At 41.1% G+C, this 23,048-nt stretch overlaps 1 protein-coding gene across 2 annotated transcripts in view; it reads left to right on the top strand.

Moving 5' to 3' along the window:
- The window catches only part of LOC146577772 (protein NLRC3-like), a 121,912-nt gene extending 99,438 nt beyond the window's left edge, over positions 1-22,474 (top strand). The window contains exons 6-8 of one of the 2 annotated variants that reach the window (XM_085268253.1): positions 19,828-19,906; positions 20,306-20,534; positions 20,676-22,474. In XM_085268253.1, coding sequence (XP_085124379.1) covers positions 19,828-19,906; positions 20,306-20,534; positions 20,676-22,474 — 2,107 coding nt within the window. Of the gene's footprint in view, positions 1-19,827; positions 19,907-20,305; positions 20,535-20,645 lie in introns of those variants that run through there. The other variant, XM_085268254.1, reaches the window with a different exon arrangement.
- Positions 22,475-23,048: the final 574 nt, after the last annotated feature.

Here is a 23,048-nt window from a genome sequence, read left to right as displayed (position 1 = left end):
GTGGTGGTAGAACGTGTACAAGTAAACTGGGGACTGAAACTCAGCATGGAGTTTGGCAGTGGCCACAGCTGGTGCCACCCACTGGTGGTCCGTAAACAGGAAGCGAGTGAGAAATCTAGAGAGGAAAAAAAAGTCTTTCTGATAACAGAAGGAGTGACAGGCAGCAGAGAGGAAGCATGACTGCATTATCCAAACATGTCTGTACTGTGACTGTGGTCCGGCTGTGAGGGGTTCGCAGGCCGATCTGTCAGAAACACCGACACTGAGATTGGGAGCCGACTACCTGGGGGATGATAGCATTACTGCCCACAGAGCCTCAAAGGTTAAGGCGCAGACACGCCGTGATGTGGATGAGTGGCTCTCTTTAGCACGCTTGTCTTGTTTGATGCACTTCACTGGGCTCACATGTTACTGATTCCATTCTTTACTCGCATGTTTTAAACGCTTAAAGCACTTTCACAGCTTTTTATATTCTTTTGAAAATTCATGTGAACTCAAGCTGTCAGAATTGTAATGTAAGCTTTGATAATTGTCCACATTTGTCATTTTGACGATTATCCGTTTATTTTAATGAATACAGCAAACAGAAAAAAACGAACAAATCAACAAACGCGGCTCCTAATGAGACAAAACCTGATGATGCTGCAAAATGCAGTTAAGTGAGAGGAGGCTGTAAAATGGAATAACTGAAAAAGTGGCAGTGTACAGAGGTGGCGTCCTCACCCTCTGGGTAGCCGTAGAGGTTGTCAACAAAGTTGGAGATGGTGTAGTCGAACGCCGCAGCTGAGATGCCGTCGTTGTCCTCACTGTCGTCCACAAACTTCAGCCCCTCTCCCTGGTTCACTCCTATCAAGATGTCATAGTTTAGGAGCTCCCCCTGGTGGAGCAAATAAGGAAGAACATGCTGAGTGCTGGAACAGAGCCTGTGTGCATCACAAGTCTACAACAGGAAGTGCAGCTGAAGCACAGCTTTGTGAATTGGCAGCATTTCATTTCCCAGTAAACAAAATAAAGATTAGCTGTTGCCATGAAATTCCTACTATAAACTGTAAATACTGCAATATATGCAGGGTTCATACACATTTTTAGGGTCAAATTCAAGCACTTTTTAAGCACATTCAAGGTCAATTTTCAAGCTTTTCCAGCACATTACCAAAAAAGAAGCATGTTTCACTTTGCATCACCTCAGTAAGACCTTGTAAAAATTTAAACAAATCATCTGAGGTCGATTTAAATGTCTTTTGTTCCCCTTTTGTTAAAAGAGCAGCACACAAAAATACAGAAAAAGGAAACGGTTGCCTTACATGCATATAGTGTACAAACTCAAAAAAACACATTCCTCTTAAAAATGTGCAAATGTGAACAAATCAACTTGTTAGAGATCTTCATCTCCACTGTAAATAAACAACAAGCCAGAAAACAAGAAAACTGCACCAAACACCACAAACACCAACAAATTAATGTCTTCTCATCAGACATTGAAGCTTCTTTCCTGTGTGACATAAAAAATAAGAGACCGATGTTTGTTTGTTTTTTTAACTAGTTAAGCACCCACGTTCAGTCATCCACCCATTCACGCACACATTCACACACTGGTGATGTAGCTACAGCCACCCTGGGGCGCCACCAGGCCCTCTGACCACCACCAGTAGGCAACGGGTGAAGTGTCTTGCCGGGTGAAGTGTCTTGCCCAAGGACACAACGACCGAGACTGTCCAAGCCGGGGCTCGATTACAAGGCGAACTCCTAACTCTTGAGCCACGATCGCCCAGTGGGGACATGGGGACATTTCAATTTCCAGCAGGAAGCTCCCCCTTTTTGTTAAACCCTTTAGATCAGGGGTCGGCAACCTGCGGCTCTTTAGTCCTTATAGTGCGGCTCCGCGTGGTTTGTGAAAATAAATTAGCTGAAGTGTATTTTATTTATGTTAGTTCTTTTTTTAACTTGTAGTTCTAAATTGGAAGATTATTGTGATTTTGCAATATACAAATAAAATTATATTTTGTTATTTTTTCATCGCTCAAAATAAGCATCACACTCGCGGAAGCCGGTGTACCCGGCGAAACGCCGTGCATTTATCGAGCCTTTCAACCCCAGATAGGCCAATTATGGCTCTTTGGCTCTTTGGGTCTTAAAGGTTGCTGACCCCTGCTTTAGATGAACAGAGTTTTTTAATTAAATACATATTCTTCAATAAATGTTCTCTTTTCTAAAAAGTAGGATAATTAAAAAAACTTTTATTATACCGCTATTGCGTAGAAAAAAAACTGTCTTGTTTTCTGTCGTCTGTTATATAATATTAGGGATGTTTGTGACAATTAATTTCTTAATCGGCTGGACTAACCAATAGTCCACAACCAGGAAACACTGAAATTTTACGTTAAGTTTGAAAACAGTTTAAAAAAAAATACCCCATTCCAAAATGTCTTGTGACAATCTCATTGGCTTAGGGAGTGATGATGTCATAGATCTTAAGAATCTTAAGTCCTTTGATGTTTTTCCTTAAGTAGGGGTGAGAAACAGCAAGTTTTAGTTCGTTTCAGCAGCATCTGTGTTTGCAGCCTACAAAACGTTCACCACAAGCTCTTCAAAGTCATCGTATAGAAACTCCAACATGTTTCCAAGAAAAAAACAACCAATTCAAAAAGATTACGCCGCCTCTCCTTCCTGGCGTGGCCGGCCAATTTCCCCAAATGGCTTCTCATCCTTCCAAAGGGCGTTAGAGGAGAGTAGGAAGGAAAACTACCTTCTCCAGAAAAAAATGCAACAAATTGAAGAAGAGAAACTTCAACTGGAGGACAAGTGTAGACGAATGGAAGCCCAAAATAAAGAGCTGGAAGAAAGATAACAGCGCCAGCCGGACATAAAAATTATTAATGAGGGCTGGGGAATCAAGTTTGCTCAGAGCCGAGAGCAGATTGTGCACCTCATTAAAGAAAACAGGCAAAAGAGTGCAGAACTAAAAGAAATGACCAACCAGCTCCAAGACAAGAAAACGATGACTGATAAGATACAACGGGATCTCCAATACATGGACCGAAAAAATCGGCTCCTCCAAAGACAGCTCCATGAAGCTGTGGAAGAAAAGAAAGAATTCCTCCAACAGAAGGAAGAGCAGGACAAAAAGCAACGAGACATGCAGCACGAACTGAAGAGCATGCAGGAAAAATACCGCATGCTGAAAGAAAGCCTGGATGAAACACTGCGCCAAAATAAAGACCTTCTTCAACAGAAAGAGCAACAGCAAGAAAGACTGAAAGAAGGAAAACGTATCGTCCAGGACTTTGAGTCTAAAAATCTAAAACTGCAAGAGTTTTGTAATCAGCTGGAGGACAAAGCAACTAAAGTGGAAGAAGAAAAGGACAAACTGGAGAAACGCTGCTCACAGATGCAGAGAAGGATCGATCAGATAGCGAGAAACAACTCCGAGCTCGTTAAGGGGATTTTGGTGGAATTCAATAACTTGAAGCGTGAAAACACTCAAATGCAGGCGCAAAAACAACAAGAAGACAAAATACATGAAGACCTGCAGCTCACGCTCCAAGAAATCCAGAAAAGAAACGAGCAGTTAGAAGACAAGCACAAAGAGGTCCAACAGAGAAATGCAGACATGCACAAGGACAAGCTGATACAGGAGGCAACATCCAAACAACTCAAAGACAAGCTTGAAGAACAACAAGCAACATTGGAAGAGGTGGAACAAAGATGTGAGAAACTTGAAGAACAAAACGCAGAAACCATCGATGAGCTGAGAAATCTCATCCTGGAGAAAAAAGCGCTCGTGGAAAAGTGCATGAAAAAAAAGAGAAAATGGTTCCACTTGTTCCGGAGGAGAGACGCTACTGCTTCCTCACCTGATGTAGCCTCGTCTTGCTCCACCTCTGTTAACCCCCCCAACCAGTCCCGGCCGTTGACTGTCCCCTCCTGAGCCTGGTTCTGCCGGAGGTTCCTGCCCGTTTAAAGGCAGTTTTTCCTCCCCACTGTCGCCAACTGCTTGCTCAGAGGGGATTGTTGGGCTTTTCTCTCCTCTGCCTTGTTTCTTCATTTACTTGTTTAACTTTTTTCAACTTATCTAAATAATAAACCAATTAAATTTATCCTTTGAGTATTTTTCATCTCATCTTTACAGAATCTTTCCAAAACATTTTCAAACATTCAGATCTGTCTTTTATTTTCTTCTTGAAGCCTCATAAATGGTGAACTAAAAACCCGGAACATGGTTTGAAACATAGTTTCAGCTGAAACTGGCATAACATGCTGTGTGTGTGTGTGTGTGTGTGTGTGTGTGTGTGTGTGTGTGTGTGTGTGTGTGTGTGTGTGTGTGTGTGTGTGTGTCAGGATATCACTAGTTAGGTCATCATGTTTAGACTCATTCACTCCAAAATTATTTAGGCCAAATCTTTAAAACAGTGTCATTTCATACACATTTTCAATTCACTTCAATCGCACAAATGCAGAAATAATTATTTGCAGTATCGTATTTATTATGAGAATGTCATGCCTGATCATTTGTACCTACACCACCAAAAATGGGGGCAAAAGGGAGGAGATCATGTTTAATCGGTTATAAGAAAAGGTCAGAAATATAAGTGCCGACATGAGCAGTGTCCACAGAAACCTCTGACTCTCAGCTCAAAGCTCATATAAACCATTTCTACAACCAGCAAACAAACAAAGACACCGAACAGTTAAAAGAGCAGTGACGTCACCACGAATCTGTGGTCAGGTAATATCCATGTTTTGATTGATGATTTTCTGGAGTTAAATGTGAACCGAAGCATATTTTGGGTGTTATATGCTATTAAATACTTTTTAATTTATTTAAAAGTATTTAATAGCATATAACACCCAAAACATGCTGGGTGTGGAAATAAAAAAATCAGAATTTCCTCTGTTTGAGTCACAGTAACTTTGACATAGTAACATTTGCAGTAAGTCCTAAATGTTCACCTTTAAAATCCCTCCCTCTGTTCATTTTGCCCACATCATGTTTCAGTGGTTGGCCTCAGGTTCTTCAGCTTCCTGACAGTCTGAAGTCAGCTGACAGAGTTTCACCTGCTAAATACACAGAAAATCTTGTTAAAGCCGCACAGTTTGCCCAACAGTAATATTCCCATTAAGCCCTTTCTAAACACTTTATAACAATGTGTCATCACTAAATTATAAACTTCTTCTCCAAATCTGCACGACTGCACTTAGTCACAGACTTTATTTAATTGTCCTGCGGCTGCTATCATATATTTGACCAAACAGTTCTTCTCACACAGTCACAGATATATTTCTCTCAATGCAAACTTCACTCATGTCTCAGACAGGAAACTTGAGTTTTTCTTTTTTTTCTGTCCCCACTCATTCAACTAATTTGCATATTGAGTCACATCTCGAGAAGTTGCCCTGACAACAGAAATGCATATTCAAAACATTGCTGCATAATTCAATTATTATTCTTTTATTTTTATTTCTACAGTCGTCACTTCTTTTGCTCAATCAGCTGGAAACCACTTCTAATTCACTATTTTAAACCTGCTTTAAGCTTCTAATCACTGGTTGGTCCTCCCAGTCTCTTTTTCCTTGTCACAAAAGTCGCTCTATTGTCCTGCAACTTCCTGAGTTATTCCTCAGCTTCAGCCTTTAAGTGTGTTAAATCTACACCATTCAGCATTTATGTCATGTATTCACATTCATGAGTGTAAGCATGTCTTCATTGCGTGTATGTTGTGTGTTCATATTAATATTGAGTGTAAGCTGGTCTTCGTTGCCTCGATGTGTTTTTATAATCAGATTTAATTCCTGCATCTTTGCGCTGAACTGTGGATTCAAACTGTCTCACTTCTGATTCTCTCCAAAAACAATTTCACATGTGTGTTTTCTATTTTTCTATTCATTTATGTATTATTAGTTCATTTATTTCTTTATCTCTCTCTCTCTCTTACTTTTTTTATTTACCTTTCTGTTGTGATGCTCTGGATGTTTCTAAACCCCACAAATGCAGTCTCACTGTTCAACCCAATTTTCCTATGCTGGCATCCTGGCAGCTGCACGCTTGACTTTTCTCAGTTCATGGGCAGTTATTTTGCGCCTTGGTTTTTCCACACGCTTCTTGCGACCCTGTTGACTATTTTGAATGAAACGCTTGATTGTTCGATGATCACGCTTCAGAAGCTTTGCAATTTTGAGACTGCTGCATCCCTCTGCAAGATATCTCACTATTTTTGACTCTTCTGAGCCTGTCAAGTCCTTCTTTTGACCCATTTTGCCAAAGGAAAGGACGTTGCCTAATAATTCTGCACACCTGATATAGGGTGTTGATGTCATTAGACCACACCCCTTCTCATTACAGAGATGCACATCACCTAATATGCTTAATTGGTAGTAGGCTTTCGAGCCTATACAGCTTGGAGTAAGACAACATGCATGAAGAGGATGATGTGGACAAAATACTCATTTGCCTAATAATTCTGCTCTCCCTGTAGACTTTTGTCTTATCGCCTTAACCTCCATGGTCTCAAATTCTTTAAGGATATAATTTCTTTTAACCGGATTTGGGCAAATTTCGTTTATCAAAATATTTCTGATCACTTTGTTTGTAAACCTGCTGTCACCAAATTCAACTCCAGCTATGCAGAGCTGCCTCAGTCCAGGAGAAATTTTAGAGTGCACAATATCTTCTTTTATCATTGATCTCAAAGGGACTGGGATGGCTTTCACTGGGGATTTATATCTCTTAGCAGTACATCTTACATCAAATTTCTCACAAAACGTCTCATGTTTTAGTAAGACCCCATTATCATCCATAAAATGAGCTACAGCCCAAATCCCTTTAGATCTCCATTCATCCACGTACACAGATTTCCTACACAAACGGATATACCTGTTGTTCCATATAGGGGTATTGTGAGGAGTAAAGCTATGTTTATAGATTAATTTCCAGTAGAGACGGACCTGCTGATGGAAAGCTGAGAGTTTAACAGGTAACGAACTGCAATCAAAGTCACAACGTAACAAAAAGTCTATTCCACCCATTTTGCCAAAAATCACATTGGGAATAATGTTCCAAAAGGAATTTTTGTTCCTAATGAAAGATCTTAACCATTTCAATTTTAGTACACCATTCATAACATCAAAGTCAGTGGCATTAGCCCCACCCTCTTCATAATTCTTAATCACATCATTTTTCTTTATATAATGACATTTGTTCCTCCATATGAACCTAAAATTAAGAGTATTTATAGATTTAATTAGTTTTGGAGGTATGGGCAGAGAAAAGGCTGGATAGATGAGTCTGGACAGACTGTCCATGTTGGTTAGCAAGATTCTCCCAAACAGAGTTATGTCCCTTTGCAGCCACATGTTTAAAATTGACTTACACTTTTCTATATTGGTACAGATATTCTTATTTTCTGTTGATGTCTTATCCTTGCAAATTACAATGCCCAGATACTTCACCTCTTTTTTGATCTGCATATTATTTATTGCTTGCAGGGGACACTCATGCAGAGCTAGAATTTTGCATTTATTAATATTCAGCTGTAGGCCAGAAGCTTTGGAGAAATGGTTGATCGCCTGCAAGGCTAAAGGAATCTGGTCCTCATTTTTTAGAAACAGGGTGGTATCATCTGCCAGCTGACTGATTATTATCTGTTCACCCATCACAGTTAACCCCTTAATGTGACTGTTTTTAATCAAAATAATTCCTCTGACACAGAAGACCTACATTCCTGGTTTAATTCTTGCTGTCAAAAAATCATGGACTCTGTGGCTCCTTTAAAAACCAGGCAGCTTAAGGCTAAACCTGAGCCTTGGTTTAATGAGAGCAGTCGTGCTGTTAAGAGGGAATGTCGTCGAGCAGAACGGAGGTGGAAAAAGGATAAACTGCATGTATCATTTCAAATTCTCAAAGACTGCTGGCATCGCTACCAGAACACTGTTAAAGAGGCAAAAAGGGAATATTTTGCAAATATTATTTCTTCCAACTGTCATAACCCACGTGTGTTATTTAGGACCATTGACACTGTTCTTAATACTCCTTTGAATGTCTGTTTGGAAGTTTCTCCTGAGATTTGCAATGATTTTCTGAACTTTTTTATTGAAAAGGTTGTCACCATCAGGGCTCTTATCACAGCTCCTGACTCTGACCCCTCTGTCTCTGTCCCTTGCGCTGCTGTTTTCACTCAGTTTGAGCTTGTGACGCTCTCCTCTTTAGAGGATGTGGTTCGCCATATTAAGCCCACAGGTTCCCCACGGGATCCTGTCCCTCCACAATTCTTTAAAGAAATTTTTCCTAGTATACAACAGTATGTCCTTGACATTATTAACAGCAGTCTGTCTTCTGGTGTGGTTCCTGCAAATTTCAAACATGCAGTAGTACAGCCACTGCTTAAGAAACCTGGCCTTGATCACACAGTTTTAGCGAACTATAGGCCTATTTCCAAGCTGCCTTTAGTCTCCAAGGTTTTAGAGAAAATTGTTTTTAGTCAACTGAAAGATTTTCTAGATGAAAATGGAATCTTTGAGGTTTTTCAGTCAGGTTTTAAAACCCTTCACAGCACAGAATCTGCATTACTAAGGGTTTTTAATGACATCCTTCTGGCATGTGATTCTGGTAACCATGTTGTTCTTGTCTTGCTTGACCTAACTGCTGCCTTTGACACAGTAGACCACAATATTTTAATTTCTCGATTACATGATGTAGTGGGTATTGGTGGCACTGCACTCAATTGGTTTAGGTCTTATTTGTCAGATAGAACTTTCTCTGTCAGCCTTCTCGGTTACGAATCGTCTTCTGCTCCTCTGTCATGTGGTGTCCCACAGGGCTCAATTTTAGGGCCACTGCTCTTTTCTCTGTATCTACTGCCTCTGGGTTCTATCCTTAGAAGGCATGGGATCTCATTTCACTGTTATGCCGATGACTGCCAAATTTATTTGACACTAAAACGCAAGGATGCCATCTCCATAAAACCTCTCTTGACATGTCTAGATGACATTAAAGCTTGGTTGGCTCGAAACTTTTTAAATTTTAATAAAAAGAAAACAGAAGTGTTGGTGTTTGGACCCAGTGGTCCCTGTGAGTCCTCCTCTGTTGTTTTAGGATCCCTGGAAGTCTATTTTAAATCTGTTGTTACTGACCTTGGTTTTAAGTTGGACAGTGATTTTAAATTGGACAACCAAATCAGAGCAGTGGTGAAGTCCAGTTTTTATCATTTAAGGCGACTGGCAAGACTAAACTCTTTTCTTTCGAGGCAGCACCTTGAAACAGTGATCCATGCTTTTATTTCTTCCCGCCTGGACTACTGTAACTCACTTTATGTGGGGGTCAGTCAGTCATTGCTCTCACGTCTGCAGCTGGTTCAAAATGCGGCTGCACGACTCCTAACAGGAACTCGAAAAAGAGAGCATATAACCCCCGTGCTGGCCTCTCTGCACTGGCTGCCTGTGTCTTTTAGAGTTAATTTTAAAATTCTTATGTTTGTTTTTAAATGTCTACACAGTCTTGCCCCGCCTTACCTCTCTGAGCTTCTTCATCCCCACATACCCTGTCGGTCTCTCAGGTCAGCTGACCAGCTGCTCCTGGAGGTACCGAGATCCAGGAGGAAGCTCAGAGGGGACAGGGCCTTCTCTATTGTGGCTCCAAAATTATGGAATAATTTGCCCATGCATGTTAGAGAGGCCCCTTCACTGTCCACTTTTAAATCACGTCTTAAAACCCACTTTTATTCCTTGGCTTTTAACCTCAGTGAGACTTAGTTTCTTTTTTAATGCAGTAGTTATTTAATTAATGATTTCACTCTTCTTTTATTTGTTTTTTATTTATATCTCATGTAATTTTATTTTACAGTTCCAATGTACAGCACTTTGTGTCAGCTGTGGTTGTTTTAAAGTGCTTTATAAATAAAGTTGATGATGATGATGATGAAAATAGACAACAGCTCAGCAACCATGATGAACAGAAGTGGTGAGCTGCTACATCCCTGCCTTATCCCTCTATTAACCTCAAACCTTGAACATGTACCATGTTCTAGCAAAACAGAGCTGTTAATGTCATTATATAGCATCTCTATAACGTTGATAAATTCCTCTCCAAAACCAAAAGACTGCAGAGTTTTTAATATGAACGTATGTTCAACTGAGTCAAATGCTTTGTAAAAATCCAAGAACAGGATGTACCCTCTCTCTTGGATTAATTCACTGTATTCAAGGAGATCCAAAACCAGCCTAATATTGTTATGAATTAGTCTTCCTTTCAAAAAACCTGATTGTGTTTCACTGATAATGTTTGAGATGCCTTTCTTTAGCCTCTCAGCTACAGCTCCAGACAGGATCTTATAGTCAGTGTTTAGTAAGGTGATGGGTCTTAAATTGTCTAAAATTCTTTTATCCTTACCCGATTTAGGGATCAGGGTTATCAGCCCTTGTTTCGTGCTCGGCATCACTTCTTTTTTCTCTATCGATTCCTTTAATGCATCAAACAATAAAGTTCTTAGGTCCTTCCAGAAGAATTGATAAAAATTAGTAGTGAGTCCATCTGTCCCTGGGGACTTGTTTAATGCCATTTTCATGACCACCAAATCCAGTTCCTCAATTTTAAGCTCTGAATCACACAGATCTTTGAACGGCTTGTCAATACATGGGATGAGATTATGAATCTTATCAAAGAAACTATCAGAATCAGCTGCTGAATATTCTGAGGAGTACAATTTGGAATAAAAAGTGAAGACTTCCTTTTCAATCTTTCTGAAATCTTTACATTCAGTCCCATTTATCAACAAGCTTGAGATTAGATTTCTCTGCTGTCTGCACTTTTCCAGCTTACTAAAATATGATGAGTTCTTTTCACCTGCCTCAATCCACTTGGCTCTCGATCTTATAAAGGCACCCTGGGCTTTCTCTTGGTAAAGATCGTCTAATTTAGTTTGTAACTCCATCAATTTATTCTTTTCTTGCACGTTTAGTTTTTCTTTACTACAGCACTGAGTTATTTCACGAAGTAAATTACTTTCATATTCCCGTTTTTCCCTGTTCAGTTCTTTGCAGAATTTTATAGTGAATTCTCTGATTTTGAATTTAATAAGTTCCCATTTCTGTATATTACCCACTACTGAGTCATCATTTTTTATATCTGTAATTTTATGTCTAATTTTATCACAATACTTGTCCTTATTTAAAAGGCTGGCATTAAATTTCCAATATCCCCTGCTACTACGTTTCATCCTTGTTGGTTCTAAGACAAGATCAATGAAACAGTGATCAGATAGGGGTGCTTTGGAGATTTTAGATGGTGAAGTACACCTCAAAATGTCATCGCTCACTAACCAATAATCAATTCTTGACCTGCTTTCTCCATTAGGTTTAAACCATGAATAATTCTTAACTCCAGGATTCAAACTTCTCCAAATGTCTGTAAAATTATTATCACTAGAAAAGTTCTCAATAATGTTATTCTGTTGCCTCCTTCCTAAGCGAGGAGGCCATCTGTCCATCCATTCATCTGAGGTCATGTTCCAGTCTCCTCCTACTAGGATGTAATCTGTGGGGTACATAACTTTAAACTCTGAAATAACATTTGTTAGATTTTCCAATAGATGTTTATTTTGACCTTCGTTATTATGTCCATAAAGATTTGTAACAATTAGAAATATACCTTCGCTCTTCAAGCTGCAGTTGACCAATGACCCTCACTATCAGCTTTATATGTTATAATCTCCCCTGGGAACTTATTAAAACAAATCGCCACACCTCCAGATCTGTTAGATCCACGACTGAAAAGAATCTTGTCTCCCCACTGATTAGCCCAAAAGGTAACATCGGCATCCACAGAGTGAGTTTCTTGTAAAAACAGACAGTGATATTTTTGCCCCTTGCAAAATAAAAAAAGTGCCTTTCTCTTAACAATTTCCTTCAAACCCCGAACGTTTAATGAACCAAAAGAAATTTTTGAGTGAACCATAATAAGAGTATGCTAAGAAAATAACTTTTTTTTTAAAAAGAAAAGAAAAATATATAAACATGAGTTTAAATTGTAACACTTGTCATCAACTCAGTGACTAATAACCTTTAACTTTAAGTAGAACTCTTTTGTCCCATTAATAATATTCCACTGTATACAGTCTTACATCAAGTCTTTCATTCAACGTCGATGATCCTCCGTCCTTCGATGTATCCATGAGGACCCCGGAAAAAGGCCCGTTTCCCAGCCCGTCTGGCTTGTTCAATTTGCGGCCACAGCCGCCTCCTCTCTTCCCAGTCCTCCCGCGGCAGTACCTCAGCGAAGTGGAAACCGCCGTTCTTACAGACAGCCGAATCTTTGGTGCGACGCCAAATCTCCTCTTTCACGTGTCTCAGAGCAAACAGAATGATGATATGTCGGACCTTGTTCTCAATCTTCTTCCCAACTCTATGCACCACATCCACAGATTCTTCAAGCTTTGATATCATATCAGGTGCGATCTTGCCAAGAATTCCAATAACCAGCGATCTGACACCTTCATCTCTTTTCTCTTCTAATCCTTTAATCCGGAGGCACCACCTCATTTTGTACCTTTCTTGCTCTCACACTCTCTCCTTGAGATCGTAGTTATCTTTGGTCAACTGCTCGTTTCGTCTCTCCAACTCTTTAACCTTTTGTTTACATTCTTTCACCTCCTCCGAGTTGAACTGAACCGCTTTGGCTAGGCTGGCTAGCATCGTACTAGCTTGCTTGCATTGCACACTCAGGTCAGCTAGCTGCTCGTCCACTCTTTTTTCAAGGTTTTTTCTACGTAGTCATGATCCGTTCCTTCTCTGCTGTCTTCCTTTCCATCACATGGCGATGTTGTTTCTTGTTTTTTGAGGTCGAGTTTGAATTTAGCAGGTTTAACTATACTTGGGGCAGTCATTTTACTACTTTCGAGTGGAAACAATAACGAACACAAAGTAAATTCTGGGACAAGTTCAACGAGCTCCTAATTCGTGCGACTGCTCAACTCGCCATCTTGCGCCACCGTCTCACTACTAGATGAACTTGTGACACACATCTGCAGCAGAGGCTGAGTGGCTGCTCTCACACCTGGAGCATCCAAATCGACCCACAAACACGCTGAAAGATGCAATGCCATCAATGTGGATTGTCAAGACTGAGAGACCTCTTCCCTCTGACCCCTCCCCAAACCCTCAAACCCTCCTACCCACCTCGACATACAAACTCTGTGTGGCTTCACGTGTTCTGTTGATGTTTACATGATCGAAATAACTTGAACACAAACACAAACAAACAAAGAGGAAGACCGCACCGGAAGGAAACAACTACAAGTCCCAGCATCCTCTGTGTTTAGGGAGCAGCAGTGAAAGTGAAAGCAGGAGGAGGAAGGTGGAGCTGAGGCAGGTGAGTGTTAACATGAATATGTTTCTTCTTATGACATAAAATAATTCCACGCTGTTCGTGTCTGTGGGTGAAATGTGAGGCCGGTCGGCTCCTCTGAGCGCTGGTTTCCTGTAAGTAGAGAGGAAGTGAGTTTAGCTGAGCCTCCGTTTAGTGTGAGAGAGCAGGAGGAGAGTGAGAGCTGTGCTGAGGCAGGGTGAGTGTTAACACCGCTCTGACATTACTGTGTCTCTGTGGCGGGAACAACAGGCTCCGTCAGTGGAGGCAAAAATAATCAGACTTTGGTTTTTCAAAGGAAACAACTTTATGTCGGAAGTTCCCGCACGCTCATTGGATAACGATGTGTCAATCTCGAGCTATTAGCCAATGAGCGTGCGGATTCACAGAAAGACCCGCCTTTATCACGGGACTTTAAAAACTACAATGGCGACAGAAACTCCGTGAGTGGAGTTCAGGGTGACGTTATGAAACTGTGAGGTTTGAGCCACTTCCCGTTGAACGTGAAACTGATGGTTTCTGGTGTTTGGGTCTGTTTTTCTGTATTTATGCAGATAAAGTGTAAACTCAGATGAATTATAGCATCAAATGTTAAAGGAAAATATCAGGATGAGTGTCTGTGAGCTGAGAAGGACGTGAAGCGAGCAGTTTATCCCAGAGCTGAAGCTGCTCTGTGTGCAGAGATGAGCTCAGATTCCTGCTGTGATTGATCAACAGTCACAGAAATGTAGACTTGTAGTTATTACTGCAGTATGGTCACAGCAGATACTGATAAACATGTATTATGAGGATGGATGATCAAGTTTCTCACTCTCTCCTTTAAATCTCAGTTTTTTCTTCTTCACAGTTTATCTGTTAATTTATTAATGAATAACACTGAAAGAGTTTCTGTTATATTTCCCCTTGAACATCAGCTTATTAGGGCGGCATTAGGAAATAGCCCCCCTCCAAAGAATGAATAAATGAATGATGATAATAATAAAATGATTCAAAAGCAGAGCTCAGAGTGGTAGAATGGTCAAACATGGATCCACGGGTGGTTCAACTGCATTTGGTGACGTGACTAAAGCAAATCTTTCAAATAATCCCACCATCAACGGGATGTTGTCTCCTTTACTACGGTTACTTTACTTGGTCACCGTGTGAATTTCTTTGAAATGAACCAAATTCTTTTATTTGTCGGTTGTTGCATATTTAACCTCTACAGTCAGGAAAGGAGGAGATGAGGCCTCAACAATGTTGGGTTGTAGCTGTGGTTCAGGTTAGAGTGAGTGTCCATGGAATAAATGTAAGTCAGTGAACTGGAAACATGACTGTGTTCAAACTTTGTTTCCTTTTTATAATGAGTCTAATCAAAGGTGGACAGAAGTATCTCCACTGTGACTTTTCTGTGTCACCATCAGAGCTTCTGCACAGTGTTTCTGGGGCAGATAACATTGCAGCATTATGGAGACATTATGGAGACAAAAAGAAAAGCGTCTGGACTTCTTTAAGTTAAACTTAAAGAAGTCCAGACGCTTTTCTTGGACTGTTCAGTGTTGAGTCTCATTCACACACTCCCTCAGACTCTTCACACACACTGATTTGCTGACATAAACACACTCCTGTGTGCTTTCTTGGCTTCACACACACACTGAGGACCATCTACAGACTGTGAGCTCCGTCTTCTTTGTCTTTGGAGCCGAACTCTGACAAAGTTAGGAACAAAACTTTCTCCAGCGTGTGAACTTTCCTCCTAGACTCAGTCTGAGCAGTCAGACCACATATTTCTAAAGCAGCACATGAAGGTGTGGCTCACACACACACAGGTGAAGGAAACAGCTGCAGTATTAAAAACTGCTTCACTGTCTACAAATATATGAACTGAATGTTTCTTTCAGGCTGTAAAAACCTTATTTATCCTCCATTACAGTCCTGCATTCAGAGCATTACTTCTGTTATATTAGTACATGTATTTTATTCTGATGAACACATGAAACTCTGAGCTGGATTGAATCCATTGAATCAGAGTCCAGGACTCAGACTAAACACACTGAATGTGTCCTGAGCTCGGCCGCTGTTCCACAGTAACTGCTGTCAGAGTCACTGTTACTGAGTTAGCTTAGCTAGCAGAGCAGCTAGCAGTTAGAGTATGAACTCTGTAAGCAGTCAGCTCGGTCCTGGACATGGTTACTGACATAAAGCTGCTCTCTGCAGCCATGTTTGACCTGCTGCTTTGTAGGACTACAGTAATGGAGGATTTGGAGGCTGAACTGGGCTCTGTGACACTTTTTGTAGTGAACTGATGAAAGCTGCGTCTCAGATGGATGTTAGTCCAACACATCAGACACGACCTCTGCAGCTCTCAGTTGATGTGCACATGAATGATTTGTGTTTCCTCTGCAGGTGAAGGTAGAAAGTGTGTGTGAGCTGATGTGAACTGAGCAGCATGGATCAGTGTGAGGACAGAGAGGAGGGAGTCCCTCCCTCTAAAAGCACTCTGTGTGGGGAACATGAGAGCCAGACCAAAGCTCAGAGGTGAGATGACCATCTCTAACTGTCCATGACTCTTCTCCATGTCACAGCTCAGCACTCACATCACTGCTCCATCATTATTCACACTCATACCTCTGTGTGTGTTGTTTTAAAGCCCAGAGCTGTGGGGCGTACCAGGCTCAGCTGGACATAACCCTGAAACTAATCCAGAACCTGGACCTGAACCCAGCTGTGTTTCCTTAAAGAGCAACAGGTCGAAGGATGTTGGTGTAAACTTTAACAAAAGACTGTTATGTGACAAAGAGTAAGTACATTATTTTTATGAGATTGTTCATCATGTCTTTAATTTAATATTTCCAGTTTTTCCTTCCTGTCTCATGAAGCTGTGACATTTATTGTTTTTCTTTTAGGATCAATAAGAGGCCAGAATCTCCTGGACCTGAACCCAGCTGTGTTTCCTTAAAGAGCAACGAGTCGAAGGATGCTGGTATAAACTTTAAAGGCTGTTCTTCTGCTGCTGAGAGGTAATGTGTGTCTAGATGTTGTTCCTGACTCTGTATTTTTGAATAAATCCTCATGTTTAATATCAGCTCAGCTCTTTTTCACACATTTCTATGTTGGTGTGTGAAGCGGTGTGTGTTGGAGTGTTTCCACAAACACAGCAGTCAGAGTGGAAAGAGTGGATGTTGTAGGAGGTGTTTGTGTAGTGAAGAGGCTGAGTGTCTGTAGGACTCCAGCTGCTCCAGCAGGTGTCTCCTTTGTGCTTTGCTTCAAACACAGTGTAGGGAGGAGCTTCCACTCAGGTGTTTCAGGTGTTGCTGGATGGAGGAGGACAAATAGTTTTTCCCTTCAGTGACACTTCAGCAGCTCAATGTTCTGGGAGATGTTTGTCTTTATGAAGGTTTATGGATTCTTGTTCTTACTTTGGTGAAACTGAGCAATACATTTTCCATCTAACATTTAAAGTAAATTTCCAGGTGAATAAAAGATCTGCAGCTGCAGCCTCTGTGATGTTTCACAGTCTGAAAGTAACAAATTCAACCAGAGTTCAAACAAAGGCTTAATATACGTGTGTGTTTGATATAATGCCAACAAGTACAAACAGGTGTTCTTACAGGTCTTAATCACAGAGGTCTGATAAGTCTGGTGACTTTCACACTCAGCAATTTTGCTGCCTTTTATTTTATATTGGCCTTTTTAAAGCCCTTCAAAGTCTCCCACATTCATACAGAGCTTTTAACACCAAACTCCTTTACAGTCCTTCTCCTCTCACACACGATCACACGACTGATTTGTCTGCAGCAGCTGTGTTACTGCTAGTATTTTATTATGTGTGTAATCTCCTCATATTGTTCCTGTGGTTTAGTTTGACTTCCTTCTGCAAACTCAGCTGCTCTGTTGCTGATACACGTCTCCATGAATATGATTGATCAGATGCTGCCAACACCATGTGTTTCATGTGAGCGCTCAGCTGAAACCCTGGGTTGACTTATCGAGTTAATAACAAGCTTCACGTGACTGTGAATGCTAAAGTGAATCCAGATAAAGGAAAGAGACCCTGCTAATGTTGGACTCACTTCTTAGTGTAGATCCCAGGAGGAAGTTCAACATAGCCATTCTTTGTGCTAGCTCGACCAAACCTGAGAGCACAGTGCAGGATAATGATCATCATCTGTCTCTGTCAAGGACATTTAAAATCCACAAATGACAAACATAATTATATTTGATCATTAAAAATGATGATTAAACAAAGTGTCAAACATACTTAAGTAGAAGGACTGATGTTTGTGTTAAAATACCCTCTTAAAGCTGAAATACTGATTCAACTTCTTTACTCAAGTAAAGGTAAAAGAGTCCAGGCTCTGAAATGTACTCACAGTATTAAAGTAAAAACTCCATCTTTGAAGGAAATTTCTGCCAGTTTTTGTGCAAAGTTACCTGAATTTCTACCTCCAACATTAATATGAGAAAATTATCTGAACTTTTATTCTAATGAATTTAATCAGCTTGAACATTTTGTAGCACAAAAGTAGAAAAAACCCAAAGGGAATCAAAAATAGCTCCGTTTGCTGTTGCCTGCATTTTAGATGGGCGGCTTTGCCTCAACACCTAAACAGGAAAATGAGTTTAGTCAAGTATTAAAGTGGGATTGAAGAGGTCAGGAAACCAGAGATCAGGTGTTGTGGTGCAGCATTAAGATAAGATGGGGCCTGATTATTTAAGACCTTGTATGTGAGGAGCAGCCAATGAAGGGAAACCAAAACAGGAGAAATCTGCTCTCTTTCTAGTCCCTGTCAGGACTCTTGCTGCAGCATTTTGGATCAGCTGAAGGCTTTTCACTGAGTTTTTAGGACTTCCTGATAATAATGAATTACAGTCGTCCAGTCTGGAAGTAATAAATGCATGAACTAGTTTTTCAGCGTCACTCTTTTTAGCATTTTTTAACAACAAGCTTCTATCTATTAGGGCTCTTGTCTCGCCGACTGCTGCCTCAGATCCGAGTCTTTCTCCTGTGTGCTCAGCTGTCTTAGAGCAGTTTGATCCCGTCTCCCTTAATGACTTGACTGCAGTAGTTCGTAACCTAAGATCATCACACTGCCCCTCTGATTGTCGCCCCCCAACTACTCTTTCAAGGATTGTCAGGTTGGAGATTGGCCTATAATTAGCTAAGACAGCTGGGTCTAGGGATGCTTTTTAAGTAAAGGTTTAACTACAGCCAGCTAGGGATGGGTACAGTTTAGATTTGAAAACCTGCTAAATCAGAATCAGTTGCTGATGACGGCTTTTTTCTTTTCCATCAATCACGTATAATCTTAACTCAAAGTGAACATAGACTTGATTGCTCAGATCAGCCAATTCAAAATGCTAATTCAATCAACTCTGAGTTCATGGCTAGACTCAGTTTGTTGGCCCTGCACCTTAAAACTATTTCCTGTTTGTCTCTCATGTTTTTTGGATATTGTTTTTTCACATCTTATGTCACGGCTAGCGGGGCGAGCCATGTTGAATTTAATAAAGGACCCAAGATGCAGACACTGCTGTGAAGTGAGTGAGCTGTATTGAAACGGTGAAGTGCAGTGGAGATGGCCTGTGCAGAAGCTAAGATAACCTCTACTGAAAAAACTACAAAACTAACCTGAAACCTTAAACGGAGACACGGGGAGACAACACAGACGAACCAGCAACAAGCAGGAGAAAACAAAGGGCTCATATACACAAAAGAGCCATCAGGGAATGAGAAAAGGGAGACACAGCAGGATTCATTGGACATAACCAGACAAGGGGAAGCAAAAGTAGACACACTAACATAGGACATGGCACTGTCAAAATAAAACAGGAAGTGAACACAGAGACACAATACTAACACAGTACAGAGGGAACACAGAAACCAAAACCTCAGAACTAGAAAATCTTAATCAGAATGAAATTGTAACAAAAGACAATAACAATCAAAACAAAACCACTGAGTCCACAGACTCGGGACATACATCGGCTCAAACTGTGGTCATAAATATTTTGTACTTGTAAATCAGACTGTGTAGTTGTGAACTGAGTTTTGTAACATTGTAAAACAAAATATCTGGAAAGTTCATGTTTTTGCGTTCATTGATTTGTGTGTGTAAAAATGTAAAAATGTAATAAATGTAAGAAACATTAGAACTACTTTTGCTGACACAAAGGTTGGCGAGCACTGCAAGTTGTCCCTTTAAACCAGTCACTGATATAAAGAGAGCACCTTGTTCCAGGGCATCTGAGCATGGAGGGAAAGCTTTATGCAGGAGATGGTAAGAGCTGTTGGGACTAAAGAAACTGAGCAGAAAACTACAGACATCTGGAAACTGAGTTGTTAATTCTCAGTGGGATCAGCAGGACTAGCAAAGCTCCACCATGACAGTCATCTGATTGACTGAACCCATCCAAACATCACTTCATGGACCTTTAGCTTGTGTCTGTGTGTGGACAGACATAACATGAGCTAATTATACATTACTCCTCCACAGAGTGGACCAGCAGAGAGCAGAGGTTTCCACTGGTCAGTCTGCACAGCAACATCAAACACACCTGGACTCTGTGGTTATGGTTTGTAGTACTACGTTTACATTTGTTCTTTTCAGTCACCTCTATGCTGCACTTTGTGGACCAGAGGATTGTCAGTGTGTCCAACATAAGTCAGAGTTTGGGCTCCATGATTTCAGTCAGATTGGGGTGACTGTAGCTCAGGAGGGGAGCAGGTCAGCTACTAGTCAGAAGGTTTGTGAATCAAACCCTGGCTGGCAAATGTACTGGGTAACGTACTAAACCCAAGCTGCCCTCTGATGCATCCATCAGAGTGTGAAAGAAAGTATTTAAGCATAGAACAATGTGCTTGGTTGAATGAGGCATGTTGTATAAATGCTTTGTGTGCACAGAGTATCAAAGAGAGCTATATATGAACCAGTCCATTTACCACTGGGTAATTCATATAGTCTTCTTTTCCAGCGGCTGGAGGAAAACATCACCATGTTTGTGAAGAACGAGCTGAAGAAGATCCAGAAGCTTCTGAGTCCAGATCACCCAGAAACTTTAAAGAGCCAGATGGAGGATGAGGAGATGTTTGAAGGTGAGGATGAAGATGAAAGAAAGAGCTGCAGAGAAGCATTTCTGAAGATCACACTCCACTTCTTGAGGAGACTTAAGCAGCATGAGATGGCTGACCATCTGCAGAGCAGTAAGAGAATTTCTCTAAAGACTGAATATTGATCTTTCCTAATAGCTCAAGAAATGGACCAATAGACATTCATCCTTTCAGGGTACTGAAAGGCTATGATATTTATTATATAATATTTGTTTCTGAATTTCTTACCTTCAGAAATATTTGCTCCACTCTGTAAACGTGAACTTAAAGCCCAACTGAAGAAGAAGTTCCAGTGTGTGTTTGAGGGCATCGCTAAAGCAGGAAGCCCAACCCTCCTGAATCAGATCTACACAGAGCTCTACATCACAGAGGGAGGGACTGCAGAGGTCAATGATGAACATGAGGTCAGACAGATTGAAACAGCATCCAGGAAACCAGACAGACCAGAAACAACAATCAGACAAGAAGACATCTTTAAAGCCTCACCTGGAAGAGACGAACCAATCAGAACAGTGCTGACAAAGGGAGTGGCTGGCATTGGGAAAACAGTCTTAACACAGAAATACAGCCTGGACTGGGCTGAAGACAAAGCCAACCAGGACATCCAGTTCATATTTCCATTCACTTTCAGAGAGCTGAATGCGCTGAAAGAGGAAAAGTTCAGCTTGGTGGAACTTGTTCATCACTTCTTTAATCAAACTAACGAATCAGGAATCTGCAGGCTTGAAGACTTCCAGGTTGTGTTCATACTTGATGGTCTGGATGAGTGTCGACTTAATTTGGACTTCAACAAAACTAAAATCCTGACTGAAACCAGAAAGTCCACCTCATTGGATGAGCTGCTGACAAACCTCATCAGAGGGAACCTGCTCCCTTCTGCTCGCCTTTGGATAACAACACGACCTGCAGCAGCCAATCAGATCCCTCCTCAGTGTGTCGACATGGTGACAGAGGTCAGAGGGTTCACTGACCCACAGAAGGAGGAGTACTTCAGGAAGAGATTCAGAGATGAGGAGCAGGCCAGCAGGATCATCTCCCACATCAAGAAAGCTCGAAGCCTCCACATCATGTGTCACATCCCAGTCTTCTGCTGGATCACTGCTACAGTTCTGGAGGATGTGCTGGAAACCAGAGAGGGAGGAGAGCTGCCCAACACCCTGACTGAGATGTACATCCACTTCCTGGTGGTTCAGGCCAAAGTCAAGAGGATCAAATATGATGGAGGAGCTGAGACAGATCCACACTGGAGTCCAGAGAGCAGGAAGATGATTGAGTCACTGGGAAAACTGGCTTTTGATCAGCTGCAGAAAGGAAACCTGATCTTCTATGAACCAGACCTGACAGAGTGTGGCATCGATATCAGAGCAGCCTCAGTGTACTCAGGAGTGTTCACACAGATCTTTAAAGAGGAGAAACAACTGTACCAGGACAAGGTGTTCTGCTTTGTTCATCTCAGTGTTCAGGAGTTTCTGGCTGCTCTTCATGTCCACCTGACCTTCATCAACTCTGGACTCAATCTGCTGGAAGAACAACAAACAACGTCCATGTGGTCTAAACTATTTGATAAACCAAAACTCCAATCTCTCCACCAGAGTGCTGTGAACAAGGCCTTACAGAGTCCAAATGGACACCTGGACTTGTTCCTTCGTTTTCTCTTGGGTCTGAAGACTAATCAAACTCGTTTGCAAGGCCTGATGACACAAACAGGAAGTAGCTCACAGACCAATCAAGAAGCAGTTCAGTACATCAAGAAGAAGCTCAGTGAGAATCTGTCTGCAGAGAAAAGCATCAATCTGTTTCACTGTCTGAATGAACTGAATGATCGTTCTCTAGTGGAGGAGATCCAACAGTCCCTGAGATCAGGACGTCTCTCCACAGATAAACTGTCTCCTGCTCAGTGGTCAGCTCTGGTCTTCATCTTACTGTCATCAGAAAAAGATCTGGATGTGTTTAACCTGAATAAATACTCTGCTTCAGAGGAGGCTCTTCTGAGGCTGCTGCCAGTGGTCAAAGCCTCTAAAAAAGCTCTGTAAGTTATAAAGTTTTTATTATTTAATTTGGTTGGTATGTTATGGAAAACACACTGCCATGAACCTCTGTTTTGTTTTTGTCAAAATCACTGTAATATAATCATTGTACCTTTATATACATGCGACTTAATGCTGCTGGCCTCTTGTGGCTAAAGTGTAATTATGTTCTTGTTATTAGGGAGGATTTGAGAGTAAGGCTACGTTCACACTGCAGGCGAAAGCGCATCAAATCCGATTTTTTTTGACCCTATGCGACCCATATCCGATCATGCTATGACAGTGTGAACGGCGTAAATCCGATATTTTCAAATCCGACCTGGGTCACTTTCGTATGTGGTACTGAATCCGATACATATCCGATGTTTTAGAAAGCGACTGCTGTTTGAACGGTCAAGTCGCATTAAATCCGTCTTTTACATCACCAACACAAGACAGACGCCAATTATCAGCGCCCGATAAGACATCGCAAACGCTTCCTGGCCATCCCGTGTAGATGTCAGTGAAACTGTTGGGAAGACAGCGTTGGAGAAACGTGAACTTTTTATTTGTACTGTATAATCTGCAGATTCTGACAGAA

Source organism: Mchenga conophoros, linkage group LG3 (assembly GCF_057382185.1).
Source record: "Mchenga conophoros isolate Kocher_MC1m ecotype Shallow Benthic linkage group LG3, M_conophoros_male_GT1.1, whole genome shotgun sequence".
NCBI lineage: Eukaryota > Metazoa > Chordata > Actinopteri > Cichliformes > Cichlidae > Mchenga > Mchenga conophoros.
The sequence above is the reverse complement of the archived record's forward strand: the minus strand, read 5'-3'. Positions and strand labels throughout refer to the sequence as shown.